The sequence below is a fragment of the Manis pentadactyla genome, chromosome 4 (assembly GCF_030020395.1).
Source record: "Manis pentadactyla isolate mManPen7 chromosome 4, mManPen7.hap1, whole genome shotgun sequence".
NCBI lineage: Eukaryota > Metazoa > Chordata > Mammalia > Pholidota > Manidae > Manis > Manis pentadactyla.
Genome location: NC_080022.1, coordinates 180053026 through 180075833, shown reverse-complemented (window position 1 = coordinate 180075833; position 22808 = coordinate 180053026). Strand labels below are relative to the sequence as shown.

The window sequence follows — 22808 nt, the reverse complement described above, 5'->3', positions numbered from 1 at the left end:
AGCTACGAATGTAGATCTAGATCCAGCTAGATCCTGAAGTATTATCCACGACGGTATGCTCGACTGCTCTGAGCAATGCACCTGACCACTGTGCGGGTCTGCTTTCTCATTTATAAAATGAGTCACAGTAACTGCCTCCTGAGTTTCTTGGGAGGGTTAAGTGAAATAATACTGACTAGCATTAAACAGATTTAGAATTAGCTGCTGCCAATCAAGTAAGTCACAGCGCAGAAACCTGAGTCAAAGACACACTGGCATTAGTCACCAAAAGAAAGCTCAGCAGAGCGACCACACACAAGGAGCTGAGGAAAACGGGGCTCTGTCCCAGGAGATTTATTTTTGTGCGGTACAGCAGGAGGAGGCAGGGTGTAAATGGTAAGAGTCACCAAGCCACCCTCAAAAAATTGCCCAGAAAAACATGAAATGGGGAAGCTACTTCTTCAGGAGAACAGATTTAAGCCTCAGTATTAAAATAATAAATAATAATAAGCCTCTCTGTGAGCTAAAGTGGTGGAGTCTATAATAATGAAGTGACGATGCCCTCAGCTTCACCCACTGAAAAAGAAAAGTATACTCAATGCTTTTTCTACCCCAAGAGGGACAGACCACACAGACGCTATGTGTGTCCGTGCATAGGTTTTTATTCATTTGTTTATACCAACGAAGGATTTATGGTGGCTTTCAAAATCTCATAAACTAGAGAAAATTAATAAAATCAGAAGAAAGTGAAGAATAAAAATGTAAAGGGATAGACTGTAAGACAGCTGGGAGGGATACATAAAAATGTATCCCAAAGGAACAAATAAAGAGCAGAAATTAATAAAACTGAAGATAGGGGGAAAAAAAGAAAAGTTTTTTTCTTTTTTTATATAAAATTTATAAACTTCTTACAAGATTGATACAGAGAGAACAAGAGAAAAGACACAAATCACCAATATCAGGAGAAAACTACTGGGGTTATCACAACATATCCTGCAGCCATTAAAAGCATGATCAGGAAATAGTATAAACAACTTGACTCTCATAAATTCAACAACTTATATGAAGTGAACCAATTCCTTGAAAACCACAAAGTACCCAAACTTACTTTGATGAAATAGACTGCCTGAATAGTCCTTACTTATTAGAGAAATTGAACTATAACTTAAAAGCTCCAGAAAAAGAAATACCCAGGCTCAGTTGGTTTTACTGGAGAATATTAGCAAACAGTTAAAAAAACAGAAAAAAGAGGAATTAATGTCAATTTTATACAATGTCTACAGGGGGAATAAAAGTAATTCAGTCGAATTCACTTACAAAGCCAGTATTACCTTAATACCAAAACCAGAAAATAACAGCACACATCACAAAAACCCACTACAGACCAACATCTCTCATGAACTTAGACACAAAAATCATCAACAAAATTTTAGCAGACTGAACCCAAGGATATGTAAAAAAACAACATACCCCAACAAAATGGCATTTATTTTGGGTAGGTAAGTTTAGTTCAATATTTAAAAATCAACCAGTGTAAATTCATACCAACAGCACAAAGAAGAAAAATCTATAATTGTATCAATTGATGCACAAAAAAAGCATTCAACAAAATTCAACACACGTTGATGATAAAAACTCTTGGTACACTAAGACTAAAAAGGAACTTTTCAACCTCATAAGCAGTATCTACAAAAACCTAACATCATGCTTAATGGTGAAAGACCGATGCTTTCCCTCTAAGAACAAAGCAAACTACCTACTCTCACCAATCTTATTTAACAGAGTACTGGACATTCTTGCCACTGAAATAAAACAAGAAGTTAAGTCAAAAAAACAATATAGTTTTCAAAGGAATAAATAAAACTCTCTCTACTTGCAGAAGACATACTGTCTGCATAGAAAACCCTGAGGAATCTACCAAAAAGCTCCTATAACTTTTAAGTGAATCTCTTAAGGTTACAGGATATAAGATCAACACAGAAAAGCAGATGTTCATTTCTATATATGGATAATGAGCAAGTGAAAACCCAAGTCAAAAATGGAATTTATAATTACTCCAAAAAATGAAATACTTAGGTATAAATATTAGCAAAACTTAATGTAAAGAATCTATATGATGAAATCTATAAAATACTAATGAAAGGAATCAAAGGAAATCTAAATACTTGGAGAAATCTACCAGGTTCATCATGTATTGGAAGACTCGGTGTAGTAAAGATACCCATTGCCCCTAAACTGATCTATGGGTTATACACAATTCCTACCCAAATCTCAGCAAGTTTATTTGTAGAGATAGATAAGTTTGCTCTAAAACTTACAAGAAAAGAGAAAAGCCCTAGAATTAGCCAAAATCATTTTGAAAATTAAGAACATATTAGTGTGGAGAAGGGACATAGTGGATCTGTGGCATCTTGCTGCACTGATGGACAGTGACTGCACTGGGGTATGGGTGGGGACTTGATAATATGGGTAAATGTAGTAACCACATTGTTTGTTCATGTGAAACCTTCATAAGCGTGTATATCAATCATACCTTAATAAAAAATTTTTTAAAAAAAGAACAGAGTGTGAAGAATCACCTTTCTTAATGTTAAAGCTTACCATATAGCTGTAGCAATTAAAGGGGTTGGCATATAAATCAATAGGCAGAGGGATAGACACACAGATCAATGGAACAGAAAAGAAAACCCAGGGACAGACCCAACCAAATATGCACAGCTCATGTTTGACAAATTAATATTTGGCACAATTAAATATTGACACAGGAGCAAAAGCAATTCAATGGAAGACGAATAGACTTTCCAACAAATGGCACTGGAGTAATTGGAAATCCACTGGCAACAAATTAAAACTCAAACTAAACCTCACACCTTGTACAAGAGTTAAATTAAAAAGGTATCACAGGCTTAAATTTAAAATGTAAACTATAAAACTTCTAGAAAAGAACATAAGAGAACATCTTCAGAGCCAAGGACTAAGCAAAGAGTTCTTAAAACTGTCACCAAAAATGTGATCTTGTAAGAAGAAAACTGGGTAAATTAGATTTTATTGAAATAAAAGGATGAAAAGACAAAATACAGACTAGGAGAAAACATTTTAAAGTCACATATCTAACAAACTCCTTGTGTCTATATAAAGAATTCTCAAAACTCAACTTTAAAAAATAATTTCAAAATAGGCAAGGACATGCACAGACATTTCACTGCAGAAGATACGTGGATGGAAAATAAACACCTAAAAGTACTCATCATTAACTATTAGAGAAATGAAAATTAAAACTGCAGTGATATATCACTGTACATCTATCAGAATGGCTAACATGGAAAACTGATAATGTTAACAGGGATGTAGAGAAACTGCAGCATTCAAAGATCACCACAAGAACATAAAATGGTCCAATCACTCTGAAAAATACTCCGGCAGTTCTCTCAAAACTAAAAATGGGCTTATCATAAATCCCAGCAATTGTACTACTGGATATATATCCTGGGAAAACAAAGACTTATTTTCAAGTTTTCAAGAACTTGTACATGAATAGTCAAAGCAGCTTTACTCATAATAACCCAAAACTGGGAACTACCTATATCCTCTTCAAAGGCTACAGTGTGAAACCAACTGTGGTATATCCATACCACGGGATGGAATTCAACAACAAGGAATGAACTGCTGTTCCTGCCACAACCTGAATGAACCTCAAGGAAATTATGCTGAATGAAAAATGCCAGTCTCAAAAAGGAGATGCATGATTCCATTTATCTAACAATCATGAAATGACAAAATGGAGATGACGAACAGATTGGTGGTTCCCAGGGATTAGGAATGACTGGGTTGGGAGTCAGTGGTGGGTATGGCTATAAGGGAGGAACACGGAAGAGTATTGACAGAACTGAGCATCTCAATAGTGGTGATACAAGGCTACACAAGTGATAAGCCTGCATAGAGCTACACCACACATGCACACACACACATCAGTGCTCGTACTTCTGATGAAATCTGAATAAATTCTGTGGTGTGCACCAATGCCACGTTCTTGATTCTGATATTGTCCTAGAGTTGTGTAAGACGTTAATGTTGAGGGGCAGGACACAAGTTAGAAGAAGTACCTGGGACTGCCCTGGGTGGTTCTTTGCAACCTTCTATGAATCTCCAATTATTTTAAATTACAAAGTTTTAAAAGTCGACCCCATAAAGACCTACACAGTACAGGGCAGCCACATATTTGATTCTAAGTTCTGGAGAAACCAGTCAAAGAGGAGAAGTTATTAGTTACACAGTCCCTTATGCTGGGGAAAAAAAACAACCAGAGAGACTGAAAAACCCAATGTTGACAGCAGATACGGAAGGAACTTCCTCCTTCAGATCCTCATGAAAGGAACAGTCTAACCTGAGTTTGGCCCTTGGGCTTCAGTCCAGAACCCTGAAGAGCAGCCCTCCACCTCTGCTCTGTGCCTAGAGGTTGCGCGGTGTCAAGTTTCTATTCTTCATGGAAGCCAATGACCCGTGGCCTCAACCAGGTCTTACAAAAGATAGAATCTTTTCTCACCAGCACACTCCAACATCAGGGGGTGCACCTTCCGATAGGATGGATCACAGCTAAGCCCAAAAGCCTTTACAAAGGCGGGCACTTTCGCACAGACGAGAGAAAGCCTTGAAAAAATTCCAGCTGCCATTGGGAATGGCCTCTCTGTACTGGCTCAGCCTCTCTAGGGCTCCTGCTGTTATGGTTTTCCTTGAAGTTTCCATCCTTCTCACGCCCATGCTTTGACAGGTGGTCATACCTCCAGCTGGACAGGTGGTCTCCTCGCCACCCCACAGAGAGACGAAGAAACAAGGGAGAGGCTCAGGAAGAGGCTGTCCTGCTTCCCTGGGACTTGAGCTCATTTAGGAACCCGGGCCAAGGCCTCAGCTAATGAAAAAGCGTTCCTTCCCCTCACTTTGCCTCTGTTTATGTGAGACAGGATTTAGGTGTCAGGATGCTGCGTCCTTACCAAATGCCATCTTTCCAGCTCAACACAAGTTTTATAGTAGTGACTCTCACAGGGATTGGCTTGTTTGCTCAAATCCATATGGAAAAGGCAAAAGGCCCACATACAGGGACCTTTCTGGACTCACACAGGACTCCATCTGCCAAATGCATTTGTGACACTCAATTTTCCGCCAGCCCGTAATGTGAGACACTCAGTGCAAAGGATGTTCAGTAGAGACTGACCCCACGTAGGTCATGTAGGTGTCAGAACAGCAAGCACATGGCTTCCCCCTCTAAAGGCCTCTCTTTCTAACAACTATTTTCACAGGCAAGCTATCGCTCACCAGTCCAGAAACAAACCCCCATTCCCTGGCACTGTGCAAAGTGCAAGTGTTCGGGTTAAGACAATGATCTTGCCAACTTACGTGGAACTGGTCTGAGGTTGTTCAAAAGCTTCTTTCGGAATTTTCAGGCCAGGGTTTCGCTTCTTGCCTACGGGGAAAGACACAAGGATAAGGTTAAGGTCTAAATCACAGTGGGAGAACAGGGGCACTGACCGCTGCAGAGGAAAAGGGCTGACCTGGGCACGGAGCTCTCATCTGGCCATTCCGAGCGCCACAGCAAGTCTGTGAGTGACAGGCCCCGGGTCCCAGGAAGAGCTTCCCAAATACAGAAAACGGCCACGGAGGCTTTTCTCCGGTGCAGGATGAAAATGGCAGTATAAGAATGCCTACAGTCTCGACCTAAAGACCTACCCTTTCCTTCCTGCTGAGGGATTGTTATTACAATGTCTTTGTTCTTTCTTCTCAACAATACGAACGGTAGGTGGTGTCGGTTTTAGATTTTTTTTTTTCTTTTTAATGTCAAATGCTGTCACCCTTTATCTCAAAATCCCGCAATTTTCTAAATTGATCTGTAAACAACTGATAAGAGTTAACCATGGAGGCAGGATAAAATACTTCCCCAGTGCTCTGTCCTACCCATTCTCAACCACCTGCCCTAAGGTGAGACGAGGAGAGAGGGGCAGAGAATTATTTGTTTACATTTACCCTGTTCCAAAGGATTAAGGCAACAGATGAGCTCGTGCAAGGAGGTGATCGCTCCTTCAGGGCCAGATGGCAGTGTAACCAGTGTGTTCATCCCTGGGCTGAAACTACAGGAGCGCTTGGCTCCAGTACTTCTGTTTGATGAATAAAAAGAACAGACTGAGAAATGCCAGCTCAGGAAGCTGATCAGAGAAAATAGTCTTGTAAGGGCCCAGGGTTTTCCTCATCTAAGGAGATCCTGTGCCTCTTCGTGCTCGACAGGGGAAAGCAAAGCAGAGCTGGATAGAAGGCCCACACTTCTATTCTCTTTCTCCCTCTTCGCATGGCAGGTGAGCACCACTGAGATGACACAAGCCTGGACAAAGCTCTGCTTAGAGATTTTGAGCCTGCCAAGAAATTAAAAAATCAAATATTGTAACCTCCTTGCAGTTGAAAAAGACATCCAAAGATTCTGGTGATTGCTCAGCATTGTGCAGCCAGCAATGACCCGATCAGAATCCGAATCCAGGTCTCTAACCACCCAGGTCAGAACTCTTTCCCCTATTCTGTGATGGAAGAATTTAGAGGTGACCAGAGAGAATGGGGGTGAGGGGATTATGGGATTATGAGTTTTTTAAAAAAACAGTTTATGTCTGGTTCCTTTCCTCACCAAGTGACTTCCAGAGTCACATTTCTGACTTTCAATATCCTCAACTGTAAAATGGGGAAATACCATCACTACCTGTCTTACTGGACCTATAGGAGGCCCACAAGGTAAGACATACAAAAGGGCACTGAAATAGGTTAAGAAACTGTTAATTATCATCAAGAGGAAGGAGCTGTACAATCGTGTTAAAAATAAATAAGTCATCTGAGAAACTCATGAACAGAATCGTTCATATATTCCACAGCACAATATAATGTATAATTGAATCCTTTTTTTTCTATGCTTTCAAAATCCAAACTCTAGTTCAATCTGGCCAAGTTGTATACAGCCAAGAAAAAAATATGCTTGGCAGTAATCAACACAGAGAGAGCCTTTCAGGACCACCTTCCCTCTAACAGGCCTTATCTCTCTCCTCATTTGGGCTTATCGATGTGTTTCATAACATTCAAAACTCACCATTTACTTTCTTCCTGCTGCAGTGCAAATGGTCATTTAGCACACATCGCTAAGTGAGTCAGTTAGGACACTGCCCAGAGCTACACTGTGTACCTGCAGCAATGCTAAGTGCTGGATCCGGTGGTCAGAACCCAAATACGTTGATGGCCTAATTCCAACAATTCCCATCCACGGGCCTCAATCAGACAGAGAGGGAATTCTACTTTAAAGGAGATTTTCTAGTGAGGAATGAATGACAAACCCAACTTGTCCAGATAACTACATACATATTCCAAACCCATGATAGGTAAGCCGGCTAATCCCCAGGAGATACCACCCTGTAGTCATCTCAGCTAAAACAAAACAAAACAAAATAGAACTAAAACATATTTTGCCTGTGAAAAAAGACTCCCCAGTTGCCACTGAAGTGAGCCAGAGGTGGAAGTTATTCTCAAATTCCTACCTCTCTCTCTTCTTCATGTCTAACTCAGCGGTTATAAGATGTCAAGAGAAAGAGCTACTTATGGAGAAAACTGCCTTTTAAAAACTTTCAATGAACTATTGCACCATAGTAGAATATTAGCAATTCATTAATAGCAATTAATTATTACTATGCCTCAACAAATCATCAAAATGTCTATGCAAAGAAAGAGTAAACGAGAGAGAAACCTTTCAACAGAGAGACTAAAGGATTAAAAATGACCAAAACAATAATAAGGTCTTGGAGGTATGAGAAGAAGAACCCTGCTTCTCTTCTGACAGCAACAGGAAAAACAGTTCCAGGAGACACACAAAATCTAGTTGAATTACATGGTTAAAAAATACCCTGCCTTCATTTTTAAACGACAAACAAATAAAGCAAAAATCACATACACACACCCCCCCCCAACATTTCATAATTCACTTACTCGCCCATCCCTGAAAAAGTAGCCGAGGAAGAGGCCAGCAGTGACTCTGAGGAAGTTTTCAAGGCTGCAAGGAGGACTAGCAGAAGAAAACATCACAAAAGACATTCCCTGCTTTGCTCCCAAGACCACGCTTCAGCAGAGAGAAACAGAACTGAACTGCACAGACTCCGCCCCCTCCTCACGGGCGGACTGTAGCAAACCTCTGCTAGTTTATTGTTCCCGGGAAATGGCAACTCCCGAAAGGGAGAAGGGAAGCGGGTCCATCTGGACACCAAGGAGTGACATGAATCATTAACCAGGATAGAAGAATACATCTATCAAGAAATTCTGGACAGTACCACACACCAGCCTTTCTATAAATGCATGTTTCCTTTCTTAAAAGACAGGAAAACAATATATGGTCAGTTTCCGGCTGTGTTTATTTCAAAGCAATCTGTTCCTCCAGCAAGGCTGCCTATACCTGACCCTAACATTGAACACATGTTAAAAAAAAATTAATTAATGTGAGGAAGACACAGGAAGGATAAAACTAAATGGTCAACTATGTTAAACAGCCTTTGACCTTGGAATTCAAAAGCAAAAAATGAAAAATATATCAGCAAAAGCAAGAGATCTGACATCTCTCTAGTATGTCAGAGGCTAGTAACAAGCCTTCTCCGAGAGAGAGAACTCCATGTATTTCCAGCTTTGACCCTCTGCTGGGTACAGTCTGCAGACAGTAAGCCTCACTGGCCCAATGGAGTATAGGCAGTACTATATTACATCAGCCTGTGTCACACCCATGCCTGTTTTCTCTGAAAATATTGTAGCCTCACCACACACATGTATTTGCAAAATTCGTCTCAAACCAAAGCTGCGTCATTATGATCCTGGCCTAGAGTAGAATGGCACTGGAAAATTAAAACCCTGCCAATAGTTAGAAAACATTTACCAGGCCACAGCAATGTTCACTCAATTTGTACCAGAAATGATGGGGTACACAAGACCTCTTGCTCAGTACCCACTTGGGAAGACTGTGCACAAAGAAGGGCTTCTCTCATGTGCCTTATTACATAAAACAGAAGATTGTGCTCCAGCACCAATCCGACAGCAAGAGGGTCCCACCGGGTCAACAGAAGGCGGCCTCCGGAGGCTATGCTGACGCCTAGATATTGGCAGCTAGGCTGAGGGTTGGGGGGCATGGTTATGAGGGCTTGCGGTTATTGACACAGCTTTACAAAAGGAGGTATTGCTTCCAGGGCCACGTTTAATTTCAAAACTTGTTTCCCAATGTGAATGGGATTTCTAGCCAAGTGTCTGGCAACCTGGAGGTCTTGGCTGCCCTCTCTTTAATACTTGCATCTAGGCTTAAGGTCCAAGGGTAGCTGGCACTCAAGTGGGCAGAGAAGTGTCATTTAACGTTATTAAATTGCAACGATCAGATGTGAAACAGCTAAGGGAGCAGGACAGAGGGAAGGGTGCACAGGGAGAAAGCTGGCTTTACAACAGCAATATGGAAGGGGACACACACGCTTCCATGACCCTAAACCACTGGATTTTTCCCCCTGCTCAGATGGCAGCCAGAATGCCAAATTTCCTTTGAAATTACATAAAATTTAGAGAAAGTTGAAAAGCTCATTTAAGAATACACAGCCATTTAGATTTCAAGGAGGGAAATGAATCTCCTGGTACGTCGGTCTTCACCTTCCTGGTGTTCCCTCTGCCCAGAGGGCTCTAGCTGGCTTGTGGACTGGAACTCAAAGTTGCAAATTCAACTCATTTATCACATGTCCCACAGAACCTTCCTGACTTTCCTGAGCACTGCTTAAGGACCACTGTCCACAGGTCTCAGCTTTCACATTCCAGCATCTCACAAACAAGATGACCTAAATGCACTTTACCGCACCTCTGATGTTCTCCTTGAAAATATCCACTCTGTCTAAAATATATACCCACAACTGTCTTCCATTGATATTCCTCATACCTATTGTCACAATCTCAAATCACTTTATTTTTGCATTTATGGACTTACTTTTGTATTTATTTATGACTTATTTTTTATCTATCTTCCCAATGTAAGTTTCCTTTCGGCAGCGATGTGCCCAATGCCTGCACATCATAAATATCTGTTGACTGAATATTTGTTGCTCTTTTTCCAACTGTTTTGAAAATTAGCATAAAGCCCTACAAAAACAAACACAAAAAAAACAGAACGGCGTAGAAATAGCACAAACTTAAATATCAATAAGCCCTCATGTTAAATCCCATCTGTGCCACTCACTAACACTATGACTTTGAAAATATTTCTTAAACTCAGTTTCCACGGAGATGACAGCGACTCGGATCATTGAGAGAATTAGTTAATGGCGCAATATATGTAAAGACTAGCAGCATCTGATATATGAGAGGTGCTCAATAAATGCTAGTTTCTTTTCTCCCTTCCATGTCTATGTTTTAAAAATGAGCTAAATAAAATGTTCCCTGTATGGGCAACTTATTTCTTCAGATGTCATCCTCTGTTCTTCCCTTCTTGTGTTATTTATGTTTAAATTGCATTTTCAAATATCTCATCAAACTTGAACCATATTCTCTTGGTTCCTACTGACTACAGGCGTATTTCAGCTCTGCAGACTCCAGGTCTCTGGGAGTGAGGCCGCAGAACCCCTATCTCTTATTAAGGACTGTTTTTTTTAGAGCTGTTTTAGGTTCACAGCAAACCTGAAGGGAAGGTACACCAATTTCCCAGATGCCCCCTGCCTCCCGACATCACAGCCTCCCCAATTAACAACATCCTCCCCCCCAGAGTGGGACATTTGCTCTATAACTAATGACCCTACACAGACAGATCATAATCACCCAAAGTCCATAGTTTACATTAGGGTTCACTCTCAGTGCTGTACATTCTATGGGTTAACACAAATGTACACTGGCATGTACCCATCACTACAGTATCATACATAACATTTTCACTGTCCTAAAAATCCTCCTGTGCCCCACCTATTTATCCCTCCTTCCCTGTAACCCCTGGCAACCACTGATCTTTTCACTTTCTCCATAATTTCATCTTTCCCAGAATGTCATATAGTTGGAATCATACAGTATGTAGCCTTTTCTGATGGGCTTCATTCTCTGAATGATAAACCTTTAAGGGCCCTCCATATCTTTTCATGGCTGGATAGTTCATTTATTTTTAGCACTGGATGGACCATGGTTCATTAATCCATTCACCTACTGAAGGGCATCTTGGTTGTTTCCAATTATGTGCATATTATGAGTAAAGTTGCTATAAAGATCTGTGCCTTAAGTTTTCAACTCCTTTGGGTAAATGCCAAGGAATATGATTACTGGATCATGTGTTAGAAGTATGCTAGCTGTGTAAGAAACTGTCAAACTGTCCTTCAAAGTGGCTGTATCACTTATTCTTTTTAAATCTCCACAAGTGATTGAAGATCCCAGACAGGGTTAAGAACCCCTGTCAAGTGTATGTCTAAGTAGAGTGTGTCCTTTTTTCATCATTTCTCTCTTTATAATGGTAAGGTTACCTTCTCCCGGTTTCCTGTCACTTCCCCAATCACCAATCAGTTCTTCCTGGCTACTAAAGAATTCCAAATGAAGTGCCTTGCTGGGCTATCTGAAGCTTTGAGCCAAAACTGTCCATAATTCACCAAATGCAGATGTTACAAGAAACAAAAAGTTCATCACACTACAAATACTGCTTTGGAAGGGTCACGAGATTTAAAACCCGGTTCCTGTAATACCATAAAGTGTGTGTGGTATGCAATACAAGCATCACACCGTGAATACACAACAGGTTCAAAGCAGGAGAGAGGAAATTAAGCAAGGGAAATGAGAAAATAGAAATGGTCTCACAGATAAAGTAGTCATTTCAGTGGTCCTTTGAAAATTGGTAGGAGTTGAGGGTACACAAGGGTTCATTCTGTCTTCTTTTTATACACTTAAATGTTTTCATTTTTAAGAAGTTTTAAAAAAATACTGAGTAGGATTTTGGCAACCTGAACTTGGAAAAGCAACAGGGAGCTGGGAAGTAGAATGCAGGTGAGCTCCCAATGATAGTGCGAAGGCACTGTGGTATATTCAGAGAATTATGAGTTGTCCACTCTGGACAAAGTGAAGGATAGTAATAGAAGGCAGGAAGGGCTGGTTGGAGCCAAAGACTGAAAGAATGTTAAGTAATCACTTTTCGATTTCAGACTTAAGAGAAGCCATCTACAGTTTTCAGCAGAGGAGGTCATGCCATATTATATATGCTTCAAAAAAAATAATGCAACAAGATTAATCTAGTATCTGCAGAATATTTTGCAACTGTGATACATGCACACACACAGTCATACACACACATATAAATCACGTTTATGCACCTTGGTGCTTGAAGCTTCCAGGACTTTGCTTGTGTTTTCCCTGGAATGTTTCTTATCACCTGTCTCCACTGGTCACCTCAACACTCAGTCAAGCATGTTTTCCTCCAGGAAGCCTTCCACAAAACACAAAGAATAAATGCCCCTCACCCGTGTGGTTACTGTACTCTGGCCATATCTTTAATGTTCCCCTTCCTATGCTGATTGATCTGCTCACCCATCCCTGGCATTAGAGTGCAAGCTCTTCAAAGCCATCCCCCCGTGTCTTATTCATGTACAGAGTAAGGACTAGACCCAAGAAATAAGAGGCAGAGACCACAGCAATCTAATAAATATGCTGCCTAAACTTCACAGAGGTAAAATCTACAGGCTCTGGTAATTTACTGGATAAGAGTTGTAGATCAGAAGGTTAGTAATAGTTCTGGCGGTAGTAGCAGTAATCTGGCTTTTCTAAACCTAAATGAAATTAAGTGAAAGAGGAAAGTCAGGCCAGGTGGTGTGGACAGTGGGGAGAAGGCAAAGAATGAGTTTAAATTAGATATGTTCAGTCTAAGACGCTGGAGGGACATGTTGCAGATTTCAAGCAGACAAACAGAGCTTAGGAGAGGGGTGAGGGGGTAATCACGTAGACTGGGGAGTGACAAAGAAGTAAAAAAGCTGAATGAGAGAGAAAGGGAAACAAGAAGAGCAGGAGAATGGAAGAAGACAGTCAAGCAAGCGCATTCTGAGACAATGAGATGTGAGTCAGTGATGGACACACATTCAGAAATGGTCCTATTGTCAAAGAAGGAAAGCATATGGAAGGCGTTTCCTACAGCCTCCTGGATGGAAGCCCCTTTTTTAGACCTGGTAGAGCTGGAGATATTTTGTCATGTTGACAATCTGGTGCTGACTATGTGCTCTTGAAAGAATCTAAGAGCACGTCACAGCCCATGCCCTCTAGTTGTGGTCTGGGCCCCGGGAGAAGGTAGGAGCCGTGGTGGTTAGACGGGGAATCCCCACTGCCTGGGCTCATCTTCCCTGGCTGGTTACGTGCTACTGTATTCATGAGTCTTCATCAAAAGCAAACGTGCTTGTTAGAGTGTTAGAAATACCACTTTAACATAAAAACTATGACAACAGGTTGCAACAATTATTTTAGTGATGTGTTTTTCACAATGTACACTGAGTTCGGGTTAGGTTTAAAGATAGCACTTGTATTTCAGAGATAAGTACTGAAATATCTAAAAGTGAAATCATCTAATTCTACGATGTCCTTTAAAATAGTATCAGGCTGGGGTGGGAGGGTGTGGAGATGGAGCTATAGATGAAGCAAGATGAGCTTAGCCACATGCTGGTAATTGTCAACGCTGAGTGGTGGATACACGGCAGTGCATTATACTGTCTACCTGGGAATATATTTGAAATTTTCCAAGACATACAGATTTTCTTACACAGCTACTGAGTCACAGAAAACTCTCTTTTAACAGTTAAAGTGGAGGGATAGTAAGAACACTGAAGTTTTTTGACAGAGGGGAGAAGTGCATTCTTTTTTCCCTCTGGTCCAAAGGTTCAATTTTAATAGCACTGTGATCACCTTCCTCCTAGGCAAGGAAAACTACAGGGCGGTAACTGATGCAGCCTGCTGGGAGACTGAGAGATGCGAAGAAACAAACTGGGAAGTTGTTCATCTATATCTCTTCTTAGACTGTTTTCAGTGTGAAGCCTCATCTGCCTGTCTCCCAGGTTCACCCCACTTCCTCTATGGAGCTGCATTCTATCATGATCCTTTGTCTCATGTTGAAGTACATTTAAGAGGCCTTTAAATTATCTTTTTAAAACATAACCACAATACCATTATCACATGTAAACAAATAAGTAGCCTCTTAGTATTATTCAATGTTCAGAATGCTAATGGTCTCATAAATATCTCAAATATTTTTCAATTAGAGTCTGTCAGATCAAAATTAGGGCCGTTTCCTATGATTGCTTGATAAAGTTTCTTAGGTCTCTTTTAATTATAAGCTCTCTTTCCATTTCTTGTTGCCCACCCCTGCCCTCCCTGAAATTATTTTGTGGAAGAAATCTAGTCATTTGTTCTAGCAGGTTTCCCACTGGACTCTGCTAATTATATGTGCCTTGTTGATTCACACACTCCTGTCAGCTAGACCTTGATCAGATTCAAACCTGACTTTTATATTTGCAAGACTCCTTCACACGTGGTCTCCCTTGCTTTTAATTCTTGTTAAATAGCTGAATTTTATGCATCCCAGTAAACCATCTTAAAATCCTAATGAAAAAAAGAAGAAATGAATAAATAAAAATAGTCCCTCAATGATACTCGGTATACAACAAACTTTTTAATCTCTGTTAACTTGATAAGTGAATAAGGGCAGCTCATTTATCTTAATCACATTTTTAAAATATTTAATAAAGCTGAGTATTTTTTGTATGTCTATTGACATCTGCATTTAGTTTTCTATGAGCTGCCTATTCAAGCCCTTTGCTCATTTTCATATTAGGTTATTATTATTATTGTTTTATTTATAACAGAAGACATTGCCCGTTTTGTAGTTCGTGTTTCACACACACACAAGTACATCCACATGCTTCAGATATTTTTTCCTATTTTGATTATACAAAATTAAGCATTTTTACATTCCTTTATGGCTTCTCCATTTTCTTAAGGCACATTCTTTCCCTCTGCCCCATATGGCTGGATAGTTGTCCCAATACCACCTGTTAGTCTGTCCTTTTGTTTCTCCATTAATTTTACACACCTTTTTACTATTCATATTAAATATTGGCTACCACGGACAAGGATAGTTAAGTATTCATGGTTACTGCAGACGCTTTGCTTGATCCTGACTTTATGAGAATTCTTTCCAGCTTTTTCACCTTAAAAAAATTATGCTGGTTTTAGATTCAGTTTGGGAGAAGTATATAGCTATTCATAGTTTGGTAAGTGAAGTAGGCAGATAACGGTTCCCAAAGACTTGCCTTCACCCTAATCCTTGGAACCTGTGAATGTTACTGTAGTAAAGACTTTCCAGTTTAAATTAAGGATAATAAAGATTATCCTGAATAATCCAGTTAGACCCTAAATGCCATCACAAATGTAATAATAGGCAAAGGGAGATTAGGTTCACTCAGAGGAGAAGGTGATATAAAGATGGAGGCAGAAAGCAGAGTGATGTACCATCTGAGGGATGTCCAGGAATGCTGGTGGGGCCCATAAACCAGAAGAGGCAAGGAGAGGATTCTCTCCCAGAACCTCGAGGGGAAGCCTTGATTTCAAACTTCTGGCCTCCAGAAATGTGAGAGAATAAATTTGTTTCAAGCATCCCATTTGTGGTAATTTGTTACAGCAGCTATCAGAAAGTAATACGCTCAAATTACTAGAAATGGACACTGAATTTTATCAAATTCTCTTCCAAAATGTATCCAGTGTCCTTCCGACCCCATCCAAGCTGCCACACTCTCTACCAAACTTTCCCCTATCTTTTTCTATTTACTTTTCCCTACCTGTTTTCTTTCTTTCATGCTTCATTTTCTCTCTATTTCCTTCTCAATTGCTCCTACTACGGGCCTTTCACAGCATCCCGTGATCTGGCACAGCCCGTGGTGACAGAAACATCTAAAAAGTCTGTCTTAATTTGACAAGAAAAGGGGGCAACACAAGCAACATGGAGAAATTAACCACAGACTAGAAGGAATGGGTGTTGGTAAAGGGCCCAGCCTTCTCCTCGGTTGATGCCCTTCGGAACAGGGAAGGAAGAGATGCTGACTTCCTTGCAGGTCTTTCTAGCTTGATGCCATCTCAGAGGAAATACTACAAGGAAGAAATGTAGCCCTTTCTCCAGGCCTGTGGCACATTCTGCAATTTCTCATGTCCCCTGCCAACAAGACACAAGGAGGTAAAGAAACCGTGGCCAAAGCAATATCAGAAAATATGACAAGATTCTTTAGCTTGAAACTCAGATCCCCCAGCCTGTAAACACTCAGTATAATCCTCTGCACCACAGTGGCTTCTGCAACATCTAGTCACCTTTCGCTCCAGGGAGGCAGGACATTTTTGAGAGTCACGTCTGGCAACCCCCAGCCTGGCCAAAAGCATGTGGCCTTTGCCTGTCATTCCGCCACACACCTTCCCTGTGTAGGGCATCTCCCACCAGTGGCACTTCTGACCACAGGGTCCTGATGGTCAATTAAAGAACAAAGACTATGAAATAGCTTTGAGAAAACCACAAAATTTAAATGTGAGATTTTTCTGAAAAGAGACTAATTTACAAAAGCAAACAACTTATTTTCAAAGCAGTTTTTTTTGTGCAAGCTGACTCATATTTCCAGGCTATTTCAGATCCTCACAGAACCTTAAGGGAAAATTACACAGTCCTATAGAAAGACTAAGGGCTTCAGCTTATACCGAATAAACCATCATCACTGTAATTAATAAACACTGCTTCAGCCAGTGCCATAACTCAGTGCGTCAAAAGAAGTGGAGTCCTCTAGTCTTCAGTAGTAAGTCCAGAAATTGTTGCAGGCGGTTACCTGGGAACATATAAATCAGTTAATCTCCAAGACTGAGCACACAAAAAAAGTATGTAAATGCCTTATTGCACTAGTAGAATGTTCCACTTACCTATGTGATCAGAACTGCAAGTGAAGGGTATAAATTTAAATATACGCTGTGATGTCTCATACACACTATTACCTACACAATTTCTGCAAAACCAGTTTTAATGGCTAACCAAAAATACTTAGAGATAATTTGTAATGATCCTTGGATACACTAATTTTATAGAATTGTCTTTAAGTTACAGGTTTTCATGGGATTGATTAATTGAATATTATTAATGGCAATTCTCACAAGTCCTTATTACTGGGGAGCAGTGTGCATGGCGGAACGAAGTACCCAGTCACATCTATATACCATCTGATGATTTCAGAGTACCCATCCAAGTTTTATACGGTTAAATTGGAAAACAACTCAACATTACCTTGTAAAACAGAGGCCCGGTGGGAAGAGATCAAGCCATAGCACTCATTAGCTATAAAACACTGGGAAGTCATTAATCTAAGCCTCATCCTTAAAATGGGAATATCCATATGTCCCTGGTGAATTAAAGTTGCTAAGCAATGTATGCAGTGCCACCAGATAAATATGTGTTGGGTAAATGATGCTGAAAGTTGCCAGGTCAGCTACATACCAATTTTTGGCAGGTGTTTTCTTATTAACAAGTAGCTGCTCATGAGAATAATAAAAGCAACTAATATTTATTGAGAATTTTTATTATATGTAAGACACAGTGCTCAGCATTGCACATAAATTCTTAATATAATGATCATCACAACTGCATGAGTAAGTATTATTCCTCCGTTTCAAAGGTCTTGTCTGGAAACATAAAGCTTGCACAGGTGCAAGCAGTCAGCCTTCCCATGTAAGTGTATTCAGGTCTTTAGCTGCAGTCAGTCTTCATCACACTCACCACGAGCTTGCAGAAGGATTTCTGCTGACCTGTGTCAGGGCTATGCATAAAACCTGGACAATCTGCTTTCCTTCCTGTAACCTCACTTCACTTTCATACCGAGACTTTTTCTAGTTACGAAACACTTTCAACTTAATTTTAGCACAGGGCTCTTCACTCCTTAACCTTGGCCTCTTCCTTAAAATACTCTTCAGTGAACGTAGGAAAATACGCAGACTTTTCAGAAAAGGTAACTGAAAAAAAAAAACAGTACATTGAAGAAGAAAGAGGATTTAAGGAAAGTTTTGGTGTTTGTGTTATTCGTACACTTACTACTATTTTCTAAAAAATGATGTGACATTTGAGCAACAGTCAGTCTGAGAAAGGCAGCATCTGTGGAAAGAGACAGAGATGAGAAAAGTGCACAGGACCAATTGACTTTGTGGGATCAATAGCAAGGGGAGAGAGCTTAGACTCAGAGAAAAGAGTGGAGGGTCTCTCTTTAAGACAAATAGAAGGACATAAAAAGTGACAGCAAGGAGAAAATTCAGTGTGAAGGGAAACTGGGAGAGGCACTCAGTATTGACTTTTAACAGGGTGTTCTGCCAAGATTTCCCATGGGGTCCTAGGAAACACGAAGCCAACAAACATTAGAAACAGTCAGAATAGGTCAGCGAAGGAGTTTCTGTAGTTTCAAAGGACATTTTACCAAGTATCTCCTGAGGAGGTAGCTAATGAGAAATGGAGGCAAAAATTCCCACAGGCAACTCAACTATGTAAGGCTGGAAGGTAGATGTGATCTAACACTTCCTCATTTATTCTAAGAACCTCCACCATTCCAAAGTTGCTCATCGTAAAACCTAGAAGCAAATGAGTCAGAAGTGGTTCCCAATTCAAGAACTATTCATGAGTCTCAAAGGGCCCATGAGAGTATGTGATGCTTTTCACTCTTCTGAAAAGTCTTAGCAAGTTTGCTACCCAGGAGTTTGAATTCTTCACCTCCGGAGTTGCAAACTGCAATGTCTAAACTATGACCTATGACATTACCCTTCCCCTCCAGTTTTTATTGTAACAGCTTTTTGGAGATATAATTCATATAACATACAATTCACCTACTCAGACTGTACGATTCGATGGTTTTCAGCACATTCACAGAGTAGTGCAACCATTACCACCATCAGTTTATAAGGTGTTCATCACCCACAAAAGAAGCACCGTGCCCCTGGGCCATCATTTCCCATTTCCCTCCAATACTGACCCTCCCTCTGGTCCTAGGCAACCACTTGTCTACATTCTGTCACTGAAGATTGGCCTCTTCTTGACACTTCACATAAAAGAAAACCCTACAATACAGTGGGCTTTTGTGGCTGGCTCCTTCATTAACACGATGTTTTAAAGGTTCATGCATGATGTGACCTGTACCAGCAGTTCTTCCTTTCTATTGCCAAATAATATTTCATTGCATTGATATATGCATTGTTTGTCCAGTCATCAGTTGATGGACACTGAGACTGTCTCCACTTTTTGGCTGTTATGAATAATGCTGCAGTGGACATTTTTGTGTGGAAATGAAGTTTTCAGTTCTCTTGGTATACACCTAGGAATGAAACCACTGGGTCAGATTGTTATGCTAAACTTTTTTTAAACTACCAAACCTTCAAACTTTGAAACTGTCAAAGCAGCCACACCATTATACATTCCTGTAAATAGTGTATGAAGATTTTAATTTCTCCACATCCTTGCCACCAATTGTTATTTTCTAGGGTTTTTTTTTTTTAAGTAATAATCATCCTAGTCAATGTGGAGCAGTATCTCATTGCAGTTTGATTTGCATTTCTCTGATAACTAATGACGTTGAGCATAATTTGTTCATTACCCATTTGTATATCTTTTTGGAGAAATGTCTGTTCAAATCCTTCAGCCATTTTGTAATTGGGTTTTTTTATTATTAAGTTGTAAATGTTCTTTATATATTCTGTTTACAAGTCCCTTATCAGACATACGACTTACAGATATTTTCTCTCATTCTGGGGGTTGCCATTTTACTTTCTTGATGGTGTCTTTTGCCACATAAAAGTTTTACAATCTACAGTTGTACAATCTAAACAGGTGAATTGTATGTGATGTGCATTATATCTCAAAGGTCATGAGGCTTTACATCTACATTTTCTCTAAGGACTTTCTAGTTTTAGCACTTAGACTTAGGTCTTTGATTCATTTTGAGGTAGTTTTTGTATATTGTGTGAGGTGGTGGATTCTAATTCATTCTTTTGCATAATTATAGCCAGTTGTCCAAGCACCAATTATTGGAGAGATTGCTCTTTCCCTATTGAACTGCCTTGGTACCCTTGTTCAAAGTGAGGATTTATTTCTTAACTCTCAGTCCGACACCACTGATCTGTTTATCTTTACGCCAGTATCACATATCCTGATTATTGTAGCTTTGTAGTAAGTTTTGAAATCAGGAAGTGTGATTCCTCAAAGTTTATTCTTCTTTTTCAAGGTTGTTTTGGCTATTCTGAGTCCTTTGAACTACCATGTGAATTTTAGAATCAGCTGTCAGTTTCTATGAAGTCAGCAGGATTCTGATGGTGGTTGTATTGAATCTGTAGATCAATTTGGGAGCCCTGCCATCTTGACAATTTAATCTTCTACCCATGAACACAGTATATCATTTATTTAGGCCTTCTTTAATTTCTTTTGACAATGTACATTTCAGAGTATGAGATTAGCACTTATTTTGTTCCATTTATTCATGAGTATTTTATTATTTTTGATGCTATTTTAAACAGAATATTTTTTCCTCATTTCATTTTCAGACTGTTCGGTATAAAAAAATAGAACTGATTTTTTGTATATTTAATTTGTATCCTGAAACTTTGCCTAAACCTGCTGATTAGCCTTAATAGTTTTTTTAGTGGATTCCCTAGGATTTTCTACATATAAGATCATGTCATCTACAAATAGTTATTTTTATTTCTTCTTTTCCCATTCAGATGGGTTTCATTTCATTTTTTTGCCTACTTGCCCTGGCAGCACACTGTGGAATAGAAGCAGAATGATTAAATGTCCTTGGCTTGTTCCGGAGTTGAAGGCTATGTCCTCTGATTTTACTCCGGCTCCTGCCAACCCCTCATATTTATAAGCCATCACTAGAAAAGTAGGGCCTGGTCTTGTATACTAATTTCTCTTCATTATTTAAAATTCCCTAAGATGATGAAGAAATTACAAATTGGCACAAGCTCTATGAAGGGCAGTTTGATGAACATCTGTCTTACAAATGCACATTCCCTTTGTCCCACTGACTCCACCCCTAGGATGATATCAAACAGCTGACTTCCTATTTACTATTTATGCAAAATATTGTACATACCAGTTTATTCAATACAGCATGGTCCATCTCAGCTGTACAAAAACAGGGGATGGGCTAAATGAAATAAAAGGCCTTCAAACAATGAAATTCTATGTTGTTGAAAAACATAATGTGCTATTTTTTAATATATTGATTTGGAGTATCTCCAAAATACATTCAGTGAAAAAATGAAGATGCAGGGGACTATGTGCTAGATTGCATTTTTAAATGGCAAGAAAAGGCATACACAGATTTGCCCGTACACACATAAAATCTTTAGCAGAAAACATTAGGAATTAGTAACATTTGCTGAAGAGGGAGAGGACAGCCAGGATACAGGAGGACAAAAGTAGGAAAATGACATTGTACTGAAACCTTTTTATACTTTTTCAATTTGAACCATATAAATATGTGACCTATTCAGAAGACTAAGTTTTAACAATGAAGAATAAAATCAAATGTCATAAAAAACAGCAAATAGTTAATAGCCAATAACACAACCATCTACATAGGACTGGAAAGAAGTGGTGTGTGGGGGAATTAAGCTTCCTGACATTGTCAGAACTTAAGTTCTTAGAATTTCTGAATATGCTGCTAACTAGGAACTTGGAGATATAATTTGCTTGACTTTTCTGGACTCAGTTTCTTTGCCTAAAAATTCTGGGTTCAAACTATTTTAGTCTACACAATTAATGAAGTCAGCATTTTTCTGAGGCCAACCCTATTCTAAGTCCTTTACATATATTTGAATGTCATAACCACTCAAGAAAAATTAACTTTTCCACAAAAAATTAGAAAAGAATTACAATATGCTCCAGCAATTCTACTTCTGGGTATATACCCAAAACAACTGAAAGCAGGGTATTACAGGCTGAATGATATCAAATATCAAACACAAAATTCTTATGTTGAAGTCTTAACCCCCAATATCTCAGATGGTATTTGGAGATAGGGTCTTTATGGAGGTATCAATTTAAAATATAGGGTGGGGCCTAATCCTATAGGATTATATAGACTAGTGCCCATATAAGAAAAGGAATCTGGACACACCTACACAGAGAAAGACCATGTGAAAACAACAGGGAGAAGAAAGCCATCTATCTATAAGCCCAAGAAGAGAGGCTTCACAAGAAACCAGTACCAGGAGTTCAGACGTAGCCTCTAGAACCGTGAGAAAATAAATTTCTGTTGTTTAAGCCCCTCAGGCTGACATGCTTTCCCGGGCAGCCCTAATGCGCTGATATCCAGGTCTTACATTCATAGCACCATCATTCACAATCGCCAAAAGGTGAAAGCAACCCAAATGTCCATTGACAAATAAATGGATAAATGAACTGTGATCTATAACATACCCTGGAATATATTGTTCAGTCTTAAAAAGAAAGGGAATTCTGCAATATGCAGCAGTATGGAGGAAACTTGAGAACATAATGTTAAGGGAAATAATCCAGTCACAAAAACACAAATACGGTGTGACTCCACTTACACGAGGGGCCTAGAGTAGTCAAATCCATAGAAACAGAAAAGAGAACAGTAGTACCCCCAGGGGAGTTATCATCGCATGGGTGTATTCAGTTTGGCAAAATGAAGAGAGTTCTGGGGAAGGATGGTGGTGATGGCTGGGCACAGTGTGAATGCACTTAATGCCATTGAACTGCACACTGAAAAATGGTT

The 22808-nt window shown here is 39.7% G+C and overlaps 1 protein-coding gene across 11 annotated transcripts in view; it reads right to left on the bottom strand.

Annotated features, from left to right (window-relative positions):
• The window catches only part of MAP2K6 (mitogen-activated protein kinase kinase 6), a 126265-nt gene that overhangs the window by 52121 nt on the left and 51336 nt on the right, over positions 1-22808 (bottom strand). For 7 of the 11 annotated variants that reach the window (XM_057501659.1, XM_057501658.1, XM_057501660.1 and 4 more), the window contains exons 1-2: positions 5526-5563; positions 5371-5437 (exon numbers count right to left, since the gene is read on the bottom strand). In XM_057501659.1, coding sequence (XP_057357642.1) covers positions 5371-5437; positions 5526-5544 — 86 coding nt within the window. In that variant the 5' untranslated portion in view covers positions 5545-5563. Of the gene's footprint in view, positions 1-5370; positions 5438-5525; positions 5592-7980; positions 8124-22808 lie in introns of those variants that run through there. The other 4 variants (XM_057501662.1, XM_036900113.2, XM_057501664.1 and 1 more) reach the window with 3 other exon arrangements.